This window comes from Hypanus sabinus, chromosome X2 (genome assembly GCF_030144855.1).
Source record: "Hypanus sabinus isolate sHypSab1 chromosome X2, sHypSab1.hap1, whole genome shotgun sequence".
NCBI lineage: Eukaryota > Metazoa > Chordata > Chondrichthyes > Myliobatiformes > Dasyatidae > Hypanus > Hypanus sabinus.
In genome coordinates this window covers 8,551,246-8,577,352 of record NC_082739.1, presented here as the reverse complement: position 1 = coordinate 8,577,352, position 26,107 = coordinate 8,551,246, and the positions used below count along the sequence as shown (strand labels likewise).

The 26,107-nt window shown below is 40.4% G+C and overlaps 1 protein-coding gene across 14 annotated transcripts in view; it reads left to right on the top strand.

The window, feature by feature from the left end:
• Positions 1 to 26,107, top strand: part of phldb1b (pleckstrin homology-like domain, family B, member 1b) — a 394,940-nt gene that overhangs the window by 45,242 nt on the left and 323,591 nt on the right. Inside the window, exon 1 of one of the 14 annotated variants that reach the window (XM_059956915.1) lies at positions 2,585 to 2,757. The exons of the other annotated variants lie outside the window; for them this stretch is intronic. Coding sequence (XP_059812898.1) covers positions 2,668 to 2,757 — 90 coding nt within the window. The 5' untranslated portion in view covers positions 2,585 to 2,667. Of the gene's footprint in view, positions 1 to 2,584; positions 2,758 to 26,107 lie in introns of those variants that run through there. 14 annotated transcript variants of the gene reach the window in all.

Genomic DNA, 26,107 nt, shown 5'->3' with positions numbered 1-26,107 from the left:
AGGAATGTGCATATTTAATGGAGATGAGGAATTTCTTTAGCTAGAGGGCGGTGAATCTGTGGAATTCGTCACCACAGGCAGCTGTGGAGGCCAAGTCTTTATGTATATTTAAGACAGAGGTTGATAGGCTCTTGAATGGTCAGGGCACAAAGGGATATGGGGAAAAGGCAGGAGATTGGGACTGACAGGAAAAATTGAACAGCCATGATGAAATGGTGGAGCAGATTTGATGGGCCAAATGGCCTAATTCTGCTCCTATATTTTATGGTGTTATGGTCTAAAATGTAAAAGTCATCTGAAACTCCTACCCTATGAAGAGCTGAAGTTCTAACATCCAGGAACAATAGATCTTGGTGAGTGACTTCAAAGGATTAGAGCAAAGTGTCATTGAGATAATATTCTATCTGCATTCAGCTTAATGGCAGAAAACTTTTGGGGGGTGAATGACTATCTATTGTCCCTCTAGCATTAAGTTGGAAGTTACTGGTACTTACTCAAGTATTTTAAAAATGACAATTAAAAAGCTGGAGATTTTGTAAATTTGAAATTGAAACAAAAAATGTAGGAAGCACTCAATGGATCAGGCAGCATCTGTGGAAAGAGCAACATTTACTGTTTTAGGTTTGGTCCTGGAACATTAATGGTTTCACTTTCCACAGATGCTACTTGACTTGCTGAGAGTTTTCAGCATTTTCTTTTTTTTATTTTCTATTAATAAAATGACAATACATTAAAGAAACAGTTGTTTACATTGGATAATAAATCAAAAGAGACACAAGAGATATTGAATAATTCTATGTGCATATTGACAGAAGTATTCAAAAGGTGGCTTTGCACAGCCATAGTCCAATTAGAGAACCAGATCACCTCCTTGGATGTTTTGTTTTGGAGATGAATGTCAAGATTGGATTACAGTCTGCCCATCATTCTTTGGCAAATGTCTAACATGATCTCTAATGAAGTCAAATTAATTCTCTATTGATTTAACAAATGAATAAGTCCATGGCCACGGTGCAATGATGTGAAATTGACTAACACCACTTCACAGAAGGTATCAAGAAAAGTTGGTTTGTAAGTTGCAAAAAGAAAGTCACAATTATCTTTGGTTTTGCAAAATGACTGACCAACACATACAGTTATTTTGAGGTTGCAAATATGGATTCAAATGTAAAACAAACAAGGTTGACAATGTGTTCTACATTTCCTTCATCCCTTTGGTACACTCATCATTTTGTGCCAAGTTGTGCAAACTAGTAAGGTGTCAACTTGGTACTCATATCTCAATAAGATTGACTTCATAACCTCTCAGTGGAGAAAGAAATGTGTACAAATTTGTACCTAAATTCTGTAGTAAGTTCTATGGCTTTTTGATGAATGGCACCAAGCTCTTTTATGATGAGGATCTTCGTCTCTGGAAGTGTTAAATTTGTATTACTTGAATTTACACTTAATTAAAATGCAATTGCAATTGTTCAAAGAAACTCAAGAAGGATTGTTAATGTTATGCAAAAATATTGTACAATTATTTTTGTGAGTATACAATTAAATCCCCTTTCTCTAAGGGGGTTTAGTATTCACCAGTAGGGACTTTATTAAAATGAAGACAAATATTTGATGTTGAAACTATGACAAGTTGCAACACAAATTCCATTTGGTAATGTAGTAATATGGGGACCTTATCATTAAAAACTTGACAACAACTGGAAGTAGGAAAAGAGGTGGGCTTTAAGGGCCCATCTGTGGAGAGCGAGGCTTGGAGACATTTGGTGATAAAAAGAGCCGGATAGTGGTTGAGCAGTTAAAACTGAAGACGCACAAAAGCTAGGGGAGAGGAGAGAACTCATAGAGCTCTAGGGCTGGAAGAAGAGGACAGGACGGTGTAAAAAAGGCAACGGGTTTTGGATGAGCCTGTACAAGCTGAGAGGTTAACCAGGAGAGGGATAAATAAAGGATTAGTGCCACCTTCCTGCTCCATCAACAACTCCAAGGAGCAACAATAGTGAGTTTACGAACTTGTTGAGATGAAGGACGAGGAAGGCTTGGGAAGTGGATGATAAAGTACACACTTATATTGAACTAGCCATTGGAGAGAAATTTGACTTGAAATGGGCTGGAAGGAGTTAAGGGAATGCTTTGCCAGCCCAGGCGAGTTTCTTTCCAACTCTTTCTCCACCCATGGTGTCCTGTTCCTGTCTCCTTCCCCTGAAAATTATTTTTAAAACTGCAGAAGGTGGAGAGAGGGAGGGAATAGAGACAGAGAATGTTTCACTCCTGAGCTCTTGTAGAATTTTCGTTTGAAATGTTCTTATGATGTTAACATAAGAAACAAACTACTACAGCGGAGACCCAGTTCTGGAAATGAGAAATGTCAGTGTTAGTCTGAAATGTTACATGAACAGACTGCGCAGTGAAATTCTAGCTCAGTTCCAGACTTCATGATCAACTCTTTGGTTACCTCGGCTCTTATATTTGGACAGAGTTAGGCAGCTTCTACACATCTGTGAATTCACCCTTTGTATCACCCTTCTATCTTTATGTGGCTCTGAAGGAGTGGCTGAGGTATGCGATTCTCACCAGTGTTTATCACTGAGGGGAAAGAAATCTTTCAGGTCATCGGAGATTCCCGGGTACCTGCCTGGCCTCTGCTAAGCCCAGTGGAAGCATGAGATGGACTATAGAAAACTGGCTCGAGCAACCTGCCCTCTGAAGTTAACCACTGCCTTACTGCCTAATACAAATGTACAAGTTATTACCAGGGTAAGTAACAAACAATGTGTTAGCAGGCCAGGCAGCATCTATAAGGAGAAACGCTGTCGACATTTCGGGCCAAGACCCTTCGTCAGGACTCAGTCTGGACTGAGTCCTGACGAAGGGTCTCGGCCCGCAACGTCGACAGTGCTTCTCCCTCTAGATGCTGCCTGGCCTGCTGCGTTCCACCAGCATTTTGTGTGTGTTGTTGTTTGAATTTCCAGCATCTGCATATTTCCTCCTGTTTGAACAATGTGTTAGAAATATTTTGAAGGATTATTTAGAAAGAAATTTTTTGTTGTACTGTATATTGTTAAGAATTAGATGGGGAATGAAGGGGAATAAGTTAGCAGCTATAGGAAAGAGCGTGGAGAGGGATTAGATAGATAGAGACTTTATTGATCCAAAGGAAATTACAGTGTCACAGTAGCATTACAAGTGCATAACAAGATACACGAATATTAGAAGAGAAGTCAGAAAAAATAAAAAATAAGTTACCACAAGCAGTCTAACTGGAGCAGGTCATCACTTCCCTGGCTATAGGTTGACTCATTATAGAGCCTAATGGCCGAGGGTAAGATGATCTCATATGCCGCTCTTTGGAGCAGCACAGTTGTCTTAGTCTGTTACTAAAAGTTCTCCTCTGTTCAGCCAAGGGGGCATGCAGAGAGATGTTAATTAAACATCTATATCAAGGAGCCAGCACTGGAGTGATGGGCCGTTAAGTCCCTGTGTTTATTGTTCTCTGGCTTGGGATAGTTGGTATTCATGAGAAAATTTTAAACGTTCAGGACTAAAGAGCAGTGTGATGGGACATTGGGAAAGTTACCCAGTAACATTCTGGAAAGGGCATTAGTTGACACACGACGACCTCCTAAAGAGGCATCCAAACGTGACTATTTCAATGTTCTGCTGGTCCGCTTCCCTCCCCTCACTATTCACAAGGTTTTGTTCATTTGTACATTTGCTGGCCACATTGTGACTCTTCTGTGGTCAAGGGTTTGCATTGGAATGTTTAACTATGTCAGAGCACCATTTGTCATTATTTACAACACTGCACAAATTGTTGTTGTTACCTTAGAAATGGATTGTAATTTATTCACGAGGCTGAAGTAATTTGCAGAGGTGGCCTCTTAATGTAAAAGAGTTTCAGACAATTATTTCAGGACTTCTCATTTTGTGGATATTGCAAACATCAGCTGAAGCACACCTTCGAGTTATTTGTCTGTAAGGAGCAAGAGGACAGATTTATGAAACATCTTTCATGAGCTAACATCACTCACAAGTACTTTACAGGCAAAAAATACTTCTCTAACAATGAAGGGGGATCTGAGTGAAACCTATAAAATATTGAAAGGCCTTAACTCAGTGGACATGGAGAGTATGTCTCCAATAGTGGGGGATTCTAAAAGCAGAGGACACCGCCTCAGAGTGAAAGGAAGTCCCTTTAGAAAACAAATCTGATATTTGAAGACAAATATCAGAGTTGTATTGTACATGCACACTTTGACAATAATATTAACCTTTGAACAGAGATGAGGAGGAAGTTCTTTAGTCAGAAGATGGTGAATTCATTGCCACAGATGACTGTAGAGGTTGTCATTGCTTACTTGGGCCCTTAGCTCCCAGTGGCGCATAGGCCATTGATGACCTCTCATCTCCATTGTCTTCTGAAGTCGATGCTATGGTTGAAGTTCATCAATATTTCTGCAATCTGTTGTATCCACTGTACCGGACCTATAGAGTTAGAAGTTAGAATTTATTTAGATCTTATACCACAACATGAGGGAGTAAAAATCTTTGCAGTATGACTCCGTTGCAATGTACAGACATGTGAATTTATAAGTCCAATGGCTTGTAGAAAGAAGCTGTCCCGCAGCCTGTTGGTCCTAGGTTTAATGCTGCGGTACCGTTTCCCAGTTGGTGGCAGCTGGAACAGTTTCTGGTTGGGGTGACTGGTGTCCCCAATGATCTTCCAGGTCTTCCTTCTGCACCTGCTGCTGTAAATATCCTCACTGGAGGGAAGTTCACATCCAGATGCGCTGGGTTGTCTGTACCACTCTCTGCAGTGCCCAGCGATCAAGGTTGGTGCAGTTCCCGTACCAGGTGGTGATACAGCCAGTCAGGATGCTCTCAGTGGTGCCCCTGTAGAAAGTCTTGAGGATTTGGAGGTCCATGCAGAATTTTTTCAGTGACCTGAGGTGGAAGAGATACTATTGTGCTTTTTTTGCCACACAGCCGGTGTGTACAGTTCAGGTGAGATCATCGGTGATGTGTATACCAAGGAACTTGAAACTACTCACCCTCTCAACTGCAGGCTGATTGATGTTGTTCGGGCTGAGCCTGTCTCCGTTCCTCCTGTAATCCACAATCAGCTCTTTTGTTTTTTGGACATGAGGGAGAGGTTGTTATTCTGGCACCACCCTGTCAAGGTGTCAACCTCTCCTCTGAGGGCTGTCTCATCACCGCTCAAAGTAAGGTCAATCAAAGTTGTGTCATCTGCGAACTTGATCAGTAGATTGGAGCTGTGTGTGGCAGCACAGTCGTGGGTGTAAAGGGAGTAGAGGAGGGGACTCAGAACACAACCCTGGGGGGTACCCGTGTTGAGGGTCAGAGGGGTAGAGGTGAGAGAGCCCATCCTTACCACCTGTTGGCGATCTGATAGGAAGTCTGGGATCCAGCTGCACAAGGCGGGGTGAGGCCAAGGTCTCTGAGCTTCCTGTCAGGTTGGAGAGAATTATGGTGCCGAATGCTGAACTGTAGTCCAGGAACAGCATTCTAATGTATGCATCCCTCTTCTCCAGGTGAGTGAGGGCAGTGTGTAGTGCTGTGGCTCTGGCAAAATCGGTAGACCGGTTCTGTCAGTAGGCGAATTGTAGGGGGTCCAGTGTGGCTAGTAGTATACTGCAGATATAGTCTTTAACCAGCCTCTCAAAGCATTTGCTTATTATTGTGAGTGCAACAGAGCACCAATCGTTCAGCCATGCCACCTGGGGTTTTTTTAGGTGCAGGGACAATGATGGACGATTTGAAGGAGGAGGGCACTGTACACTGGGAGAGATACACACCAGCCAGCTGTCCCACACACACTCTGAGGATCCGCTCTGGGATGCTGTCCAGCCCCGCTGCTTTGGAATATTCTACATACCTCAGCCTCGGAGATGACCAAGGTGCAGGTCTCATTGGCGGATCTCCTCGGGGGTTCAGTCCTGTCAACCTCAAATTGAGTGTAAAAAACATTTAGCTTGTCTGGGAGTGCGGCGGCAATGTTGGCTGCACTGCTGCGTTTCTTCCTGAGGTCCGTGATTATTTGCAGTCTTTGCCATTGTTGCAGAGTTGTGAGTGGACTTTGAGAGGCGAGACCAAGTCATTGGGTGTACTTAAAGTGGAGTTTGATAAGCTCTTGATCAGTCAGGGTGTCAAAGGTTATGGGGAGAAGGCAGGAGAATGGGGTTGAGAGGGATAATAAATCAGCCATGATGGAATGGTGGAGCAGGTTCAATGGGCCAAATGGTCAAGTGCTACTACAGGTCATTACTACTGTAACGTAGGAAGCATAGCAGACTTGCTACGGAGACTTGACGTTTGTCCCCACAGATGCTGTTTGACCTGCTGAGTTTCTCCACTAACAAGCACACAATGCTGGAGGAACTCAGCAAGCCAGGCAGCATCTGTGGAAAGAGTACAGTTGATGTTTCAGGCTGAGACCCTTCAACAGGACTGGAAAGGAGGGCAGAAGTCAGAGTAAGAAGGTGGGGGGAGGGGAGGAAGAGGTACAAGGTGATAGGTGAAACCGGCGGAGGGGGTGAAGTAAGGAGCTGGGAAGTTGATTGGTGAAAGAAATACAGGGCTGGAGAAGGAGGAATCTGGTAGGAGAGGACAAGTAGGCCAAGGAAGAAAGAAAAAAGGGAGGAGCACCAGAGGGAGGTGATGGGCAGGCAAGGAGATAAGGTGAGAGAGGGAAATGAGGATGGGAATAGTGAAAGGGGGGGGGAAGGAAATTACCAGGTTCAAGATATCGATGGTCATGCCATCAGGTTGGAGGCTACCCAGATGGAATATAAGGTGTTGCTCCTCCAACCTGAGTTTGGCCTCAATGCGGCGGTCGAGGAGGCCATGGAGTGACATGTCGGAATGGGAATGGGAAGTAGAATTGAAATGGGTGGCCTTCAGGATATTCCGGTTTTTCTGGCGGATGGAGCATAGGTGCTTGGTGAAACGGTCTCCCAATCTGCGTCGGGTCTCACCAATACACAGGAGGCCACTCCGGGAGAACTGGATGCAGTAGATGAGCCTAACAGACTCACAGGTGAAGTGTTGCCTCGGCTGGAAGGACTGAATGGTAGTGAGGGAGGAGGTGTAGGGACAGGTGTAACACTCGTTCCGCTTGCAAGGATAAGTGCCAGGAGGGAGATCAGTGGGGAAGGATGAATGGACAAGGGAGTCGTGTAGAAAGTGATTCCTGCGGAACACAGAAAGAAGGGGGTAGGGAAAGATGTGTGTGGTGGTGGGATCCTGTTGGAGATGGCGGAAGTTACAGAGAGTTACGCACTGGGCGCAGAGGCTCGTGAGGTGGTAGGGAACTACCCTGAAGTTTCTCCACTAGTTAGTTTTTTGCTGCAGACTACAGTATGCTCAGTTTCTTGTGTGAACATTCCAGTCAAGTTGTTCAGAATAAGTTTGTGCTGAGGAAGTACCTTACAAAATTTCTTCATGTCATAAGAGGCTATTCAACCCATTGAGTCTATGCCAGTTCAGTGACTCAATCCCATTCACCCACTCATTTCTCACACACACCCATCAACTCTTCCCACCCACCTACACCAGGGACAAGTTACTGTGGCCAACTATCTATCATCAAGTGCCTGCGATGTGGCAGGAAGTTGGAGCATCTTGAGGAAATTTACACGAAAGAAGGATGAAGACACAAACTCTTCAGAGTAGGCAGCTGAGATCAGATTCAAACCTGGGTCACTGTAACTATGCATCAATAGCACTAACTGCTGCACCAGTGAAAGAATCATTTGTCAATCAAACTTCTTGAACATGACATCTCTGTTAACACCTTTGGTGAATAAAAATAGATGCATGTTTCTTGTTGTCCTGGAAGAGATCTCTAGAGAGAATTAGACCCAGATGTGCCACATGTGTAAAGACGATCAAGGTCCCACTATGACTCGGACTTCTGGCACTCTGCAGTTTTAATGACAAAACATGGGTATCAAAAATTTAAAATGCTCTCTTGCCTCCTTCCCTCTGCTTCTCCACAGAAATCAAACCCCTAGTTCTCTTTGTTACTCAAACTAACAAAGAGAGTTTATCCAGCTGCTGTTTAGCATAAATATTTGTGCTATGTGCCAGAAAAGAATGGAGCACTTGAGTGGTTGGGGATCTGTTCTACATACATGGCTGACATACCTTGAATTCCAGTGATCTTGAGAAATTGAATGAATTTTGAATGGTGACGCCTATGAATAGCCCTCAGTCTTTGGCAGAAATTCCAAAAAAAAGCATGTATTGCAGCCTTTAAAAAGCACCAGCAGCAATTTGGGCCATTTCTGTGAAGTGAGGATTGTGCTAAAGGGCACTTGATCTTCTCTCAAAGCAGCCTTGTGTGTGTATGTTTGTGCAGCATCCCAGTCCTGAAACAAACCCCACCCCAGCACCTGACCCCTAAGCCTTTTTGCCTTGGTACTTTCTCTTCCTTCAAGAGGCATTTGTCTAGCCTCTGTCACAACCTGCAAATCATTCCTCAGCCAACAACTCCAAAGACAAATTACCCGTTCATAAACACGAGAGATTCTTCAGATGTTGGCAATCCAGAGCCCCCCCCGCCCCCACCCCCCCCCCCCACACACACACACACACACACAGTCCTGATGAAGGGTCTCGGCCCAAAAGGTTGGCTTACTCTTTTCCATGGATGCTGCCTGGCCTTCTGAGTTCCTTCAGCATTGTATGTGTTGCTTCAATTCCTTGGTAAAATCCTTAGAACAAGCTTGTAAAAGGTGCGATGTAAATGTATGCCCATCACCTGTTTTTCAGTGATGAAATCAGTAGGGAAATAGGCAACGCCAGACAAAGTTAGTGAAGGTGTTTGAAAGGGCAGTGAAATAAATTTACCTGGTTATAATTCTCATAATCTCTGGAGAAAGTTCTTTGAGATATACATGAGTAATTTCACTTTGTGCTTTGGGCATCTTACAGCATAATAGAGCTGATGGGGGTTTTCAACGAATGGGAGGGCTGATAACCAAAGGACATGGACTTAAAGTTACCTTATAATGACCTTGATGATATTTGTAAAATTATGAGGGCCATAAATAAAGTGAATGGTCACAGTTATTTTACCAGGGTAGGGGAGTTTTAAACTAAAAGGCATAGGTTTAAAAGGTGAGGAGACAGATTTTCACACAGAAGCTGGTGGGTATTTTTTTAAACGGTTGGCTTTATTTGTCAAAACATAGTGAAGTGTGTGTTGTTTACGTCAATGACCAATGCAGTCCAAGGACGTGCTGAGAGCAGCCCACAAGTGTCACCATGCCTCTGGCACCAACATAGCATACCCACAACTTACTAACCTGTACGTCTTTGGAATGAAGCAGAACACCCCGAGGAAACCCGCTCCTTACAGAGAGCTGCGGGAATCGAACCCCAATCTTATAGCCGACTCTGTAAAGCATTACAATAACAGTTATGCTACTGCGCCTTCTACTCTACTAAGTATATGGAACAAGGAAGTGACAGAGGCGGTTACGGTTACAACATCTAAAGGACATTTGGACAGGTTCATGGATAGGAAAAGTTTAGAGGAACCTGGGCCAAACGCAGGCAAATGGGACCAACTCCAAAAGCAGCTTGGTCAGCATGGATGGGTTGGGCTTAAGGGCCTGTTATGACTCCATGACTAATCAGGAAAAGGGGAGATGGGAAAACTTCCTTTACTGCATTGAGTTTTTCTGAATTTGATCGACATGCTGAACCAGATTTAGCAACTTATGAAAGGGAACTAAATAAATCCTTGGAAAGTGTGGCACAAGATGGCGGAATCCTTGGAAAACTTTTCAGAACTCTAGGAAAACTAGAGGGAATAGAATTAATTCCTAACACAAAATCATTAAATACAATAGAACAGAGTACCACAAAGTAATCATTCAGAAAGCCAGTATATATACCATGGGCTGAATGCCCTTTGATGCCATATAATTCTAGACACGTTGCATGCTTAAACCTTTCAGTGCATGGCATATATGTAGAAATAATGAAATAATAAGATACTACATCTCAAGTGGGTCTCATTTGTGACCAGTTTAGACAAGCAATCAGCATGAAATTGAAAGCACGGGCAGAAGTCTTGGTCTTCTCCTTGTTTTGTGTTCCCAGGTATAAAAATAATCAGAAGTAGTATTCTGAGATGTGTTGTTCTTTAGTTGAGTAGTTGGTGCTGTTTGAAATACTGAGCAGGTTGGAGCTCTTTTGAATGGAAGGAAAAAGAATGGGGAGGACCTCAGGATTTGATTTAGACTGTCAAGTACTTTATGAAGATTACCAGGGTTCCAGGGATTTGAGTGTGAACCACAGGTCACTTCGGGCAGCTGTTGACAACTGAATTCCTCCCAATCATATACAGCACAGACATGCACTTGGCATCAAAGCTGCATGAAGACACAGTTAGAATCTTGGAGCTGAATGTTCTCAGGATAAGCTGCCTGCAGGTCTGTTTTCAGATGTCTAAAACAATGTTTAAGGATTTGACAGTGTCGAGGCAGGGAAATTTTTTCTACATGTGGGATTGTGCTAAACCAGGTCTCATCACTATAGCTTATTCACTGATGTCAGTCAGGTCTTCAGGAGAAATTTCTGTATCCATTGACTGATTATAATATTGAATTTGACTGATTTATAATATGGAATAAAATGGAAAGTGAGGGAAATACTCATTATGTCAGCCAGCAACTGTAGAGAGGAACAGAACTAATGTTTCATGTTGATAAAACTTCATCAGAATTGCTGTCACATGGGGTAACTGAGGTGAACAGGACCAGACTCTTTTAAGAAAACACTAGATAAACATGAAGGCAAAAATAATAAATATAGAAAAGCGTGAGATGATGTCGAGTAACAGGGGACTGACGTGGAGCATAACCTATGGGAAAGACCAGCTGAACCAAACACTGATATTGTTCTCCTATTTGGGATGAAAGCCACATCATTTCTGGGAGGCCGTTCTTCTGTGCTTGGTCCATTCCATCTGAAAACTTCCAATAGCCTGCATTAAAGTTACACAGTTAGAATTTGCAAGCAGGAGTTCCTGCTTCTGTTGCCTTAGCATGGACTCCAATCCAATAGATAGATTTTATTGAATTGCTGCCAGCACGAGATACAGCAATCACAGTAGCAAAAGATACTTTTTCTTCCATATTTCTGAAGATTTTAGTGTGGTTTGGCTTTGTGTTTGGCTTTTATCTGTGGCTCAGCGGATATCACGGAACTCTACAGCACAGGAACTGGTCCAATGACCAAGCCAACCATTTTGCCTTCTACACTAATCCCATTTGCCTGTGTAAGGACTATATCTTTCTAGCCTTTTCTGTTTAAGTATATGTTATAGAAACCTAGAAAACCTACAGCACAATACAGGCCCTTCGGCCCACAAAGCTGTGCCAAACATGTACTTACTTTAGAAATTACCTAGGGTTACCCATAGCTCTCTATTTTTCTAAGCTCCATGTACCTATCCAGAAGTCTCTTAAAAGACTGTACTTAAGTGTTACTTAAGTGAATGCCTACACTGTACTGCTGCTGCAAATCAATACATTTCCTTGTCATATAAGGCAGTAATAATAAACCTGCTTCTGATTCTGTTAAGGAAAACAATTTTGATTATATACACTATGCTTCTCATAATCTTACATACTTCTCAGCCCCTTTGTTCCAAGGAAAACAACCTATCCAATCTTCTCCCATAACTAAAGTCCTCCAATCCAGATGACATCCTCTGTACGTCCTTCCAATGGTGCGGCAACCAGAAATACAGACAATATTTCAAGTGCAACCTACCTAGTCTTTTGTAGAGTTATAATATATCCCTCCAAATGTTATATTTTACGCTCTGACCTATGAAGGAAAGCATGCCATGTGCCTTTTCAACTGCTCTGTCAATCTACATTGCCAAATTCAGGGAAATATGGACTTGAACCTCTTCATCAACACTCCTTAGCACCATACCATTTATTATATATGCTCTGCCTCTCTTCAACTTCTCAAAATACATAATTTTCCACTTGTAAGGATTAACTTCCATCAGCCAACACTCAATCAGCTTTTCATCTGATTGATATGGCTTGGACCCACATCTCACTGAGGCGTGGGTTCAAAACCCAACCAGAGTTTTGAAGGCAAAAAGGGTATTAAGGGTTGCAACATTGTCATTTGGATAAAGTGTTAAACCTTCTGAGTAGACACAAAGGTCCAAAAGCACTCTTTGAAAAAGAGCAATAGCCTTATTCCAGTGCCCTGGCCAATAATTATTCCTTAACCAACTTCACTAGAACACTTACCTGCTCATGTCCACATGGGACCTTGCTGTTTGCATATTGATTGCTTTGTTTGACACACTTCTGGCACTTCAGCCCACCCTTACCACTGGGCTGATGCATCAGACCGGCTTATGTACTCACGACTAAGCTTTGGATTGATCGAGGGCTAAGAAATAAGAGTGTTACTGACTGATCCAATCTCTGAAAGGCAGCACGATAGTGTAACAGCATAACGCTATTACAGTACCAGCGACTTAGCTTCATTTCCTGCCGCCGTCTGTAAGGAGTTTGTATGTCCTCCCAGTGGAATGTGTGGGTTTTCCATGGCTGCTCCAGTTTCCTCAGACAGTCCAAAGACGTACCAGTTAGTAGGTTAATTGGTCACATGGGTGGAGTGGGGTCATTGGGCCGGAAGGGCCTGTTACTGTGCTGTAACTCTAAATACATAAGTCATTGTCTTCTCTCAACCATCAATCGAGATTAAGCATGCCTTGCCTCCACCATGGTTTAGTGGGTTCTGCACTCTGGGTATCTTTAAATGAAATAAATAAATAAATCTCCCTTTCGGTACTGTTTGCTGGCTCAGGAAGTTTGCTTCTGTCAAGGTTCTTCATGATTGCTTATCAGTAAACACTTCATGGAGTCATAGAAACGTACAGCATGGAAACAGGCCCCACGGCTAACTTATCCATGCAGACCAAACCGAGCCAGTCCCATCTGCCAACATTTGGCCCATATCTCCCCATCCATGTCCCTGTCCAAATAGCTATTAAACATGGTAATTGTGCCCACTTCTATAGCTTCCTTGGTGTTTCATTTCATAACCCCTACCCACCGTCTGTGGGAAAATGTTAACCCTTAGGTCCCTTTCAGATTTTTGTCCTCCCCTTAAACTCTAGTCTTAGACTCCCCTACCCTTTGAAAACATCTGTGACTGCCCACTTACTCTGTATACAGTATGTCCTCATGATTTTATATAACTCTGTAAGGTCCCCCCTCAACATCCCATGCAACAGAGAATAAAGTCCCAGTTTATCCAGCTTCTCCTTATAAGTCAAGCCCCCTAATCGTAGTAATATCTCATGAATCCTTTCTGCATCCTTTCCAGCTTATGACATCCTTATCTTCATGCAGTTAGTTTGCAAAGGTTCCAGGAATGTCCTCAATGATAAGAGATTGCTGTCACACATCACATTCAAAACACTGAGTAAATGCAAAGAAAAATAACATTTGTGTCTTTTATAGACAGAAAGGTCAGTTTTCTGCAACCACAGGGAGCGATGTATGTGACCAAGTGAATCAGGTGGCCTGCTCTCCAGGCAACCAGTCAGAGTTGTTTTAAAACAAACAGGCCCTTTTTTATTCCGTAAAAGCTACATGAGACATTTGACACATGCACCGCATGTCTGCTGTCTGAAAGAAATCATTCATGAAGCAAGTTTTAGGGAATGCCAGAAAAATTCCATTGAAATCTCAAACTTAATTACTAACATAAGAGTTCCCCAAGCTCTGAACATTTGAGTGATACTTAATTTTAAAAGATTTTTAAAAATCTTTTGTGTCAGCAAAAAAACTCTTTGGGTCAGGCAGCATCCATGGAGGCAAAGTGATGGTTGATGACTATAACATCTGAACCTCTTTTGTCTCTGTTATGCGGGCTGTTTGACTTGATAACCTTACAAATGCATTTTCAATTCTCAGCACATGTGATGGATTATATTGACTGTTGTGTGTTACTTGGTGTGCAGATAGATTCCACTGACAGTAATACAGCAAATGATCAGGTTAACGCTGCAGTAGGCGGGCTTTGTTGAAGGATATTGGCCTGAGACCCTTGGCTTTTGGAACTGTCATCAATTTCTCAGAAAAGTATTGATGTAACTCTGGGGAGAATCCACATGAACCATATGCCATACTTCCCCACCTGATAAAATGAATATGAGTTGAAGCATACTTAAGTTGTTTTTTTATAAGTTCCCATAGAGCCCCCCACTAATCCTCTCCACCATTCGTACACCCCGTTTTACAATGTTTCCATTTTGCTCGATGTGTAGGGTTGGATGTTTCATGTTCATCACCTCAGGCAGTGCAGGAAAGTGGCTCTCAGCTCCAGGGAAACAGGTTTAATTCTGATCTTGAATGCTGTCTATGTGGAGTTTGCATGTTCTACCTATATCCCTGCTGGTTTCCCTTTGGCATTCCAGTTTCTTCACGCATCCCAAGCATATGCTGATTGGTTAATTAAGGATTGAAAATTACCCCTTAGTGTTGGTGAATGGCAAAAAGAAACCATGGAGAGTAGATGGGCATACGTGAGGGAGATAAATTGTAGAGATGCAGAGAAACAATGTGAAGGAGAATGGGATTGCTCCCTTGGTGCTGGTAATGACCTAATGGGCAGAAATGTCTTCTGTATTATTATTATTGTTATTTTAAGAATATTTTTTCTCAGCTCCAGCTGGTAAAACATGAGGTACGGGCATAGCCAAGCACATTCATTTCTAAATTACTAGGAATTTTCAGACTATTTTAGTAGTGTTCAGTATTGTGGCTTTCTGAAGATTTACATAAATATTGCTGTGTGGACCTAATTGTTTACTGCTATTATGTAGTGACTTTGGGATGATACCAGTTGTACATATTACTATTGGGATGATGTATACCCTGTTCATGTTGCATAGTCCTTCAATTTCCTCTTTTAATTCAGCATATTTCTGGTGTATTTCACTTATTGATTTCTGTACGTTGCATGTGTTTGGATTGGTTATATCTATTAAATTTGTTCTTGCTTGTTTGTCCTGTAATATTATATCTGGACAGTTATTATGGATTGTCCTATCTGTAATAACAGATCAGTCATAATGTAATTTTTGAGACTTTGACTCTAAAACTGGACCAGATTTGTATTTATAATAAGGTACAATATCTTCTATTATTAGTTTGTATTTTAAAGAAGATTTTAGTGAATGATGTTTGCCATTTGATTGTGCCTGTGTAAGTAATCAGATTGAGTTAAACTGCTGCAGGATCCTGTAATGTGTTAGATTTGTCTGTGAAGGTTCTCAGTCATCCAGGTCATTGTACATCATTCAGTAGTAAATCAAGGCAACTGGACTTCCTGGGTTGTCTGAAAGACATTTCACCACTCATCCAAGAGGCTTCTTCCATTCTAATCTACAGTGGGTATTTTTTTGGGTTTCAACTCTGAGAGTTGTTCAAAGGTATAGCAATCACATGAGGATCATTAAGAGTCATAGAGGTAATGAGAGGATGATTAGTCTTATCTTTGGTGAATGGAGGTGTGAACTGTTGTGGATATGCTGGTGTAGAGATGTTAGATGTTAGGAAATTCTTTATTTTAAAGAAGTCATCTTTGTTAAATTGGAAAACCCATCCCTGAACAGAGGGGGTGGGGTATGACACCACCTATCAGCTACTTACAATGTAGTCCTAACATCTCTACCCCTGGCACGAGAACAGATTAGAACTGGAGAAGCGTCTCGGATGAGTGGTGAAAGATCTTCTAGACAACACAGCAAGTCCAGTTGCCTTGATTTACTACTACTTGATAAATGTGTTGGATTGTTCCTGGCATTTTCTGCATTTACTATCTGGAATTTGTTGATCCTTTATTATGTATTTTTGATGATTTTTAAAAATATTATTATTATTATTATTAGAAGGCAGGATATTTGTACGAAGTTAGCTATAGGTAGAAGTAACTATAGGAAACAGTTAAGATTATTGTTAATGAAGAGAAATTGTTTCCGGTGGTAACCAACTCAGTAACAGTTTTTAAAAATTGATATAAAGACAAAGGAAATTGTGTTTCTGCAATGTGAAAGCATCTGTCTGAAAGGGTGATGTAGTAGTACCCATTCAGAAAGAAGTAGAAAAACAATCTAATATCACTCTGTGTGGTGCTGCAATGCCAGAATGATCATCTCGTGATCAATTAGTTCCACTCCCCTGCCTTTATCTTACATCTCTGGAGACATTTTCCTTCCACGTGTTTGTCCAGTTCCCTTTTGAAAGGTTACTATTAAACTTGCTCACAGCCCTTCCAGATAGTGCTATGCAGACTGTAACATACAGTTTTTAAAAAGTCTCCCATGTCTGTTCATTGCAGAAGACCAGAAGACATAGGAGCAGAAATAGGCCATTCAGCCCATTGAGTCTGCTCTACCATTCAATCAAGGCTGATTTATTATTCTTCTCAATCCCATTCTCCTGTCATCCATGTCCTGGTAACCTTTCATACCCTGACTAATCAGGAACCTATCAACTTCTGCTTTAAATATACTCTATGACTTGGCCTCCACAGCTGTCTGTGGCAATGAATTCCACAGGTTCACCACTCTCTGGCTAAAGAACTTCAACCTTATCTCTGTTCTAAAGGGAAGTCTTTCTAATTTGAGGCAGTGCCCTGTGGTCCTAGACTATTATTTTAATTCTGCTTGAGTTACTTGCCACTGAAAACTATTTTATTACCTCCATCAAAAGCCCTCAAACACGATCAGCTCTATTAAAGCTTCCCTTAACTTTCCCTTCTTTAAGATTCAAGATTGTTAACTAAGGTCCCTGACTAGAACCTGGAGAAGCCACAGCATTTCTGTGCACCGCCATTTCTTCTGTTTAAGGAGAATAATCCTCACTGCTTCAACCTCTACTTCTGCCTCAATACCTTGTTTCTGAGTATCAGGGAATTATTCTTGGAAGAATTGTTTCACTGAGGTAGTGGAGACTTCCTTTCATACTTGGAATTGGCACCCTATCTTGTGAAGGGAAGCTGCTGAGGCTCAGTCTGACAAGATTCAAGGCTGCTTAATGTTGTTTCAGTGTCATTTCCTGTACACACGTGTTAAGGAGAATAAAATATTTGTTAATCCGGATCCAATGCAGCACAAAAACCACAAATGATTAAGAACACAATAATATAATAATAAGTTTTTGACAGAAGGTATAACACATCTCTTACTTAAAGGAGAAATCACAAATGGCCTATCAAAGTATCATCCTATTGCTTGTTTACAAACTATGTATAAAACTGTAAAATCATGTATCTCCCAACTACTCACACTTGCTTAGATAACCACAATATACTTTCAGAAGAGCAAAGGTTGCTCTAAGAGTATGAAAGGATGTAAAGAAGAACTAATAATAGATTCTGAAATTCTGAATCAAGCTCAGTGGAAAAGCAGAAATCTTTCATGTTGTTATATTGACTACCAAAAAGCATTTGATCCTGTCCCACACTCGTGCTTAATAGAAGCTCTTAACATATACAAGTGACACTCAATACTTGTGAAATTCCTTCAACATCTGATGAAACATTGGTGTACTATAATCACCCTATCTATGAACAACAAAAAAAGAGCAACCAGCATTGTCAACAAACTGGGGTATTTTCCAGCATGACTCAGTAAGCCAACTATGGTTTTGTCTAGCTTTAAATCCACTCTCTAATTTACTGAGTCGGACAAAAATAGGGTATCAAATCAGAAACAAGCAAATAAATTCTACCTTGTCACCCCTTCTATATATTTGCAATTACATGCTCCTTCATCATTAAAGCTAAAACAATTAATACCAATAGTAGAACTTTTTTCTAAAGATATAATCATGAACTTTGAACTAGATAAGTGCAGAACATAAGTTTAAAGAAAGGTACAATAGAAAACAGCGCAGCAGGATACAACAGAACCAATGGATAAAAATGTAACATATCTGGGATATCAACAAGCAAAGAAAATAGATCATACTGCAATAAAGGGAAAACTTTCAACAGAATTTACTTCAATGCTTAAGAAAATATGCCAGAGAGAGCTCAATAGTAAAAATATTCCCAAGGCAATACACACTTTCACTATACCCATATTAATAGCTTGGTCCAAAACCGATCTGGAGAATTTACAAGAAATATAAGAACTGAAATGACAAGTTTTAGAAAATGCTTCACACTTGAGCACACTCATATTAACACTGCCTAGGAAAGGAGGAGGAAGAGAAATAACAGACATAAAAAATTGACACTACAGTCAGATAAAACTTCTAAGGATATATTTTCACCAACAAAAAGAGGATTCAGCACTCCACAAGAGCATACACAATTCTGATAAGAAGTACACACCACTAAACTTAAATGAACGCACGACCCAGAAAAATGAAGAAATTATCACTACAGAAGAAAAAGTTAGCCAATGGAAGAGCAAGACCCTCATGGAAGTCATCGCCACGATCTGAGCAGACTAGATGTTGACAAGGAAGCATTGAACGCCTGCTCAGAGTCAGAGACCTCTTCCCAGAAACAGAGAGGTTCCTTGTGGCAATTAAGGACCAGGTGGTTAACACAAAATGTTCTCAAAAATGCATAATAAAAGACCAACAAATTCAAGACAATAAATTCAGAAAATGGCAAAAGAAACCAGAAACAGCCCAACACATTACAGGATCCTGCGGCAGCTTCACTCAATCTAATTACTTACACAGACACAATTAAGTGGCACTTACACATCATTCACCAAAATCTTGCTTCAAAATACAGAAAACACCATAGCTTAGTATAAATACAAGCCTGAACCAGTTACAGAGTCAGTCACACAAATTATATTGTGACCAATTTAATCTTTTGTAATTTTTTTTTGAAGTTCATCAGCAAACAAACATTTCCATAAGGTGTATTTCAGACATTGTACATATATATCATTTAATCATATATATCACAAATCTCCACAAAGTGTTCATCTGAATAGGGTGATCCATAGTAACCATCCAGATATAATAATACAGGACAAACAAGCAAGAACAACTTACTGAATAGACAGAGCCATTCCTAACACACATAACATACAGAAATCAATAAGTGAAAACACCAGAAATATGGCGAATTAAAACATTCCCATGAACACTGTAATCATTTCCAAGTACCATCGTACACTATGTAACCTACTCTAAGATCAACCTAACCCTTCCCTTCCACATAGCTCTCCATTTTTCTATCATCCATGATGGATCTTTAATTCATCATCTTAGAGTAGGTTAAAGGGTCAGCACTACATCATAGGTTGAAGGGTCTGTACTGAGCTGTAGTGCTCTATGTTCTATAACAAGCACAATGGCGGTCGCTCGCCATAGTTGATATTAATTTTCCATCTGGGTTCTGTTAATACTTGCATGATGTAATGGGGAGTTTTAATAATATTTACAAAGAGACCCCCATTCTTAGGAGTGAGTCATTATCTAAGTTTGTCGTCAGGTGTGTTTAAAAATGATTATTCTTAATGCAATGGAAGTTGGATCTCTATATTGTCCCCTCATAAGAAAATGGCCTCAGGAGTTTAATATCTATACATGGAAAACATACTGAGCCAGGAAGTATCAGAGAGCCGACTGAAAGGAGTTGGTTGATCACACGTACAGTATAACTTGTTAGCTGTATTTATACATTTGCCTCCAATATAAAGAGACCGTTCTAAGTCCTTGGTTTACCCAAAAAATACATTGGTAGGTTTCAAATTTCACAGAATTATGGTAACTTCTTCACAAACAGTTCATTACTTGATATGTTCAGTCTCTGGAAATTTACCATGCATAATGTGGCTTTATAACTTAAAATTACAGCTTTCATTTGAACAATCAAGAAGTAAGTAAGTAAGTGTGTGTGTGTGTATTTTACACCAATAGAACTATTGGATCTCATTATAAAGTGATTCTTCCTTTAGGGGTTTTATGTAAAGTTTATTTAACTAAATTTGAGAGAATGAATTGTTAGTGTGTAGAAATCGATCCAGTGTAATGCTGAATGAAATTGAATGGACATTTCCTGGCTAGAAAGGAGCTAGGTCCTGTTCTTTTTAATCTCAGGTGAGGTATAAAGAGAGGTTACTTACCTTGACCTTATCACTTGTGTTAGAGTTGTTGTGGGCTTCCTATACCACATCATAATGTTGTTTATACTGCAAAGCACATACGAGAGGAGGGCATCTTGGCTTGGCTATGATGCTGCTTGCATCTGATGCTTAGTATGGAGAACAGTGCTGGTCTGTGTTGTTAGTGACAAATGAATGCTTTTATTTAGAGATACAGCACAGTAACAGGCCTTTTCGGCCTAATTAGCCTTCACTGCCCAATTAACCCTACTAATCATACGTCCTTGGAATGTGGGAGAAAACCCACATGGTCATGGGGAGAATGTACAAATTCTTTTATATAGAATTAGGTCATATAATCCTACTAAGTAATAGGTCGGTACAACATCATCAGCTGAAGGGCCTGTACTATGCTGTAATGTTCTATAATCACCTGTGAAATCAGAAAAATACAGAGGAAGATCCTACCCCTCATAAAACTCTAGCTTGACAGTCAGATTCCATATGGCAGCATATTCCATGCACCCAACACTCTCTGTGTGGAAAAATAATCTACCTCTGATATCCATTGATACATATCTCCAATTATCTTAAAATTATTCCCTCTCATATTAGCCATTTCCGCACTGGGATAACAGCACTGGCTGCCCACTCTAACTATTCCTCTTAACGTCATATAAATGCATATTTATCAGACAAATGCAAGCTGTTTTTTATTTATTACAGCAAGGAGTCCAAGCCTCTGAAGTTGAAGGTGTGAATGGGGCTGAGAAGGTGTAGCGGGAATTAATGATGAAAAGTGTCACATGAGTTATTAGAAAGTTGTCGGTTTATCTCTCTGGGGGGGAAGGGGAAGTAACAGCATTCACCTCTGTGAATTAGCTCTCAGTTAGTCAGTATATCAGTTTAATTTTTTTCATCTGCACAATCATCTCTTTCTTTCTCAATCTCTCGTTTTCTCTTCTCCTCTAGTTCCACACCCTGGTGAGAGCTCTAAATATTGAGAGCTCCACCTTGGACCATTTGAGATCCTTCTTCCTTGGCTCCTCACCCCTCAGTAACCTTGACTTCAGCTTTCTGGGCCCTAAATTCTGCAATTCTCTCCCCAGACATTCACTTGCCATACCCTGGCTTATCACCTTTAAGACATTTTTTAATGCCTAGCCTGTTTACCTGTTAATGCCTACCGATACACTACATCTCATTATGCTGCCCGGTGTCACTTTTGTGAAGTGCCAGGAATACCATTACCATTTGCAATCATGATGGAAATGCAGTTTCTTTCACTAGATGAACACTGGGATGTGAACGCAAGAGATTCTGCAGATACTGGGAATCTTGAGTAACACACACAAAGTGCTGGAGGAACTCAGCAAGTCAGGCAGTATCTGTGGAGGGAAATAAATAGTCAAAGTTTTGAGTTGAGACCCATCATCAGGACTGGAAAGGAAGGGGGAAGAATCCAGAATAAGAATGTGAGGGGAGGGGAAGGTGGGGTAGGTGGTGGGAGAGGAGTGATGCCATGAGAAGCTGGCAGGAGATAGGTGGAAAAGATAAGGAGCTGAAAAAGAAGAAATCTGACAGTAGAGGAGCGTGGACCATGGGATAAAGGGAAGGAGGAGGTGATAGGCAGGTGAGGAGAAGAGAAGGGGTAAGAAGGGAGCCAAAGTGATGAGTAGAAGACGAGAAATGGTGGGGGGGGGGGGGAGAAATTGCCGAAAATGAATGTTTGAGACGTCGAGTTGGAAGCTACTCAGAAAGAATATGATGTTTGCTCCTCCAACCTGAGAGTATCCTTATCATGAACAATAGGATGTATTGGAGGTGAAACTTGTGAACCACTGTTTCTGATTTGTTTCTTCTGCTTAGACTAATTCCCAATCCCTCTCCCCCACTATCCACTCTTCCTACATGAGCCCAGGTTGTTGCTGGGCAGAAAGTTTTTTTTTGTAATTTATTTTTTTATTGAAGTTTATCATCAAACAAACATTTCCATAAGATGTATTTCAGACATTGTACATATATATCGTATAATCATATATATCACAAAATCTCCACAAAGTATTTATCTGGGGTATACACTTATAGAAAAGAGTGGAAAGAGAAAACAAGCAAAAGGAAAGAACTATGTACAAGTAAGGAGTGATTTTTTTTTACAACAGATTCATTAATTTGTGAGAATAAAATCAGGCCTATGAGGCATTATGTAGTTAAACTATTTTTCCCAGTATGAATCAAATTGTTCCAGCTTATGGTTAACAGATGCTGTCATCTTCTCCATTTTGTAAATGTCCATTGTAATTTCCATCTATGTATTTAAAGTTGGGCTCTCCTGTGATAACCATTTCCTGGTAAGAGTCTTTTTACCAGCCATCAACAGTATATTCATTAAATATTTATCTCTTTTCAACCATTCTTGAGGTATATATCCAAAGTATATGGTCTTACTCTCCAAGGGTATTTCAGATTTAAAGATGTCTTGTAGGGCATTGTGTATCCCTCTCCAATAGTTTTTGATAACAGGGCAGTCCCAAAAAATATGACAATGATTTGCATTTTGATTTCCACAATTTCTCCAGCAAACAAGGAGGTTACTATCATAATGGGATTTCTGAGAGGGTGTAATAAAATATCTTATCAAGTTTTTCCATCCAAACTCCCTCCGTTTCTGTGAACTAGTACGCTTCCATTGATATCTCCATATTGTTGTCCATTCTTCCTCAGACATAATTATCCCTCCTTCCTTCTCCCATTTTGTTTTAATGTATGAAGTCGAATGTGTTTTAAGATTTGACAACCCCTTATACATGCTTGAAATGATTCTACTGTAGCAGTGTGCTACACGCAGCGCTAAAATTACGACACGGAGTCGGTAACTGCAGTCGAAGGAAAAAAAACTTTATTTGAAATCCTCAGCCTCACTTTTAAGCCTCCCTCAACCTGCCCCCCCCCCCGTGGTGCAGAGGCTCCAAAGCTCTGTGCTCGCAAACCCCCGTAGGCTATCTAATTGTGAGCCGGTTCGGATGTGCCAGGAAATGGGTCGCCACACTACTACCATTATCTGAATTATATGCTTTTCTAAAGAGTTCTATCAAGCATATATTTGCCTTGGTTACATTTTTAAGTGTCTTATTAACATATTGTCGCATCTGTAAATACCGATAAAAATCTTGTTTTTCTAATAAGTGTTTCTCTTTAAGCATTTCAAAACTGAACAGTGTTCCTTCTTTCATTATGTTGTAAAGAACTGTTATTCCTTTAGCTGTCCAGTCCTTAAATCTAGCATCCAATTTATTTGGTGTAAAATCAGAGTCATATGCACATAATTTAAGAATTGCAATATCTCCCTCTAGATTATATTCTTTTATACTAGTTTTCCATATTTTAAGAGTCAATTTCACCCATGGGTTATCAATAGTATTTATGTACCTTTGCAGGTTGTTATCAGCCAAAATTGCTTGTATGGGGATGGGAAGTACCCGCTCCTCAAAGTTTTTCCATTGAGCGTCATATGATGGGTTGCACCAACATATCACAGCTCTCAACTGTGCTGCAAAATAATAATCTCTAAGAGAGGGCAAGCCCCATCCCCCCTTTTCCTTTGCTAATTGCAAAGTTTTGAGATGAACTCTAGGCCTTTTACCCTGCCAAATATACCTTGATAGCATCGTGTTCCATTCACTGAATTGATTTTGATTAATCTCTATTGGTAGGGTCTGAAAGAGATACAACAGTCTGGGCAGTATATTCATTTTAATAGACTCAATCCTTGAACTGAGACTGAAAAAAGGAATCAGGCTCCATCTTGCCACATCTTCTTTAACTTTTTTGTATAAAGGCTAATAATTACATTCCGATAATTTTGCCAAATCTTTTGGCATAATGATGCCCAAATATTTGAAAGACTCTGTGTGCCACGCCCAGGGATATCGACTTTCAATTTCTCTTGGTGGGCTATAGTAATATGAAAGTAATTGGGTTTTATCTATGTTGATCTTGTGTCCTGATAATTGACCATATTGTTCAAAGGATTGCATCAAATTAAGTAAAGAGTATGTTGGTTGCCCTAGATAGATCAAAATGTCATCCGCATAACAAGCCAATTTATGCTCTGTCTCTTTAATAGTAATTCCCCTGATATCTTCATTTTGTCTGATGTATTGAGCTAATGGTTCCAGATATAACGCGAAGTGTAGTCGTGACCATGCACAACCCTGTCTTGTGCCCCTTTCTAGGGTAAGACTATTTGATAAATATCCATTGATTTTAATCCTAGCAGTAGGATTGTCATATAGTGTCTGTATATTTTTAATAATTGTGTCTTGGAAACCAAACCTATGTAAAACTCTGTAAAGAAAATTCCAATTAACTAAATCAAATGCTTTTTCAGCATCCATGCTTATCACAATTGCTTTGATTTTTTTTTTGTATATGATCCATAATGTGAAGTGTCCTTCGTATATTGTCTTGTGTCTGGCGTTGTCGTATAAAACCTGTCTGATCATTACGTATCAGTATGGGTAGAAACTCCACTAATCGTTTGGCCATGATGGAGGTAAATAACCTATAATCTACATTAAGAATGGATATTGGTCTAAATGACCCGCATTCTATTTTATCCTTACCTTCTTTCGGTATAGCTGAGATTATCACTTCCTTCCAACTGGGTGGCATTTGTGCCTTTTTTAGAGCCCAGTTCAGTGTGGGGAGTAAAACAGGAATTAACTCATTTTTAAATTCTTTGTACCACTCTGCCGTATACCCATCTGATCCTGGTGACTTGCTTAATTTAAGCCTACTAATTGCAGCTTTTAATTCAACTTCAGTTATGTCAGCAGTCATCCTTCTGTTTTGTTCTTTGCTTAAAGTGGGTAACTCTAGAGAATTCAAGAAGGTGTCAGTTTGGGTTATGCTTCCCCCTGGAACTTTGGAATATAGTGTTTTGTAAAACACTTCAAAAGCTTCTTGAATTTCACTTAGCTTATTTTTTATCATTTTCATTCTTGGGTCCCTAATTCTATGAATTGTATTTTCTGCTATCTTTATTTTCAGTTTCCACACCAGTATTTTCGTAGATTTCGATTTCAGAAACATTAAGTTTTTCCTGATTTCTTGCGTAGCCAAATTATTTATTTCATTCCTAATTCTTGTCGTGTGAGCCCCTTGGGTAAGAGTGACCATAATATGGTGGAATTCTTCATTAAGATGGAGAGTGACACAGTTAATTCAGAAACAAAGGTTCTGAACTTAAAGAAGGGTAACTTTGAAGGTATGAGACGTGAATTAGCTAAGATAGACTGGCAAATGATACTTAAAGGGTTGACGGTGGATATGCAATGGGTTAGGGTTAGGGTTTAAAGATCGCGTGGATGAACTACAACAATTGTTCATCCCAGGTTGGGAAAAGAATAAACCAGGCAAGGTAGTGCACCCGTGGCTGACAAGGGAAATTAGGGATAGTATCAAGTCCAAAGAAGAAACATATAAATTAGCAAAAAAAAAAGCGGCACATCTGAGGACTGGGAGAAATTCAGAGTCCAGCAGAGGAGGACAAAGGGTTTAATTAGGAAAGGGGAAAAAGATTATGAGAGAAGGCTGGCAGGGAACATAAAAACTGACTATAAAAGCCTTTATAGATACGTGAAAAGAAAAAGATTGGTCAAGACAAATGTAGGTCCTTTACAGTCAGAAACAGATGAATTAATCATAGGGAACAAAGACATGGCAGACAAATTGAATAACTACTTTGGTTCTGTCTTCACTAAGGAGGGCATAAATAATCTTCCGTAAATAGTAAGGGACCGAGGGTCCAGTGAGATGGAGGAACTGAGGGAAATACATGTTAGTAGGGAAGTGGTGTTAGGTAAATTGAAGGGATTAAAGGCAGATAAATCCCCAGGGCCACATGGTCTGCATCCCAGAGTGCTTAAGGAAGTAGCCCAAGAAATAGTG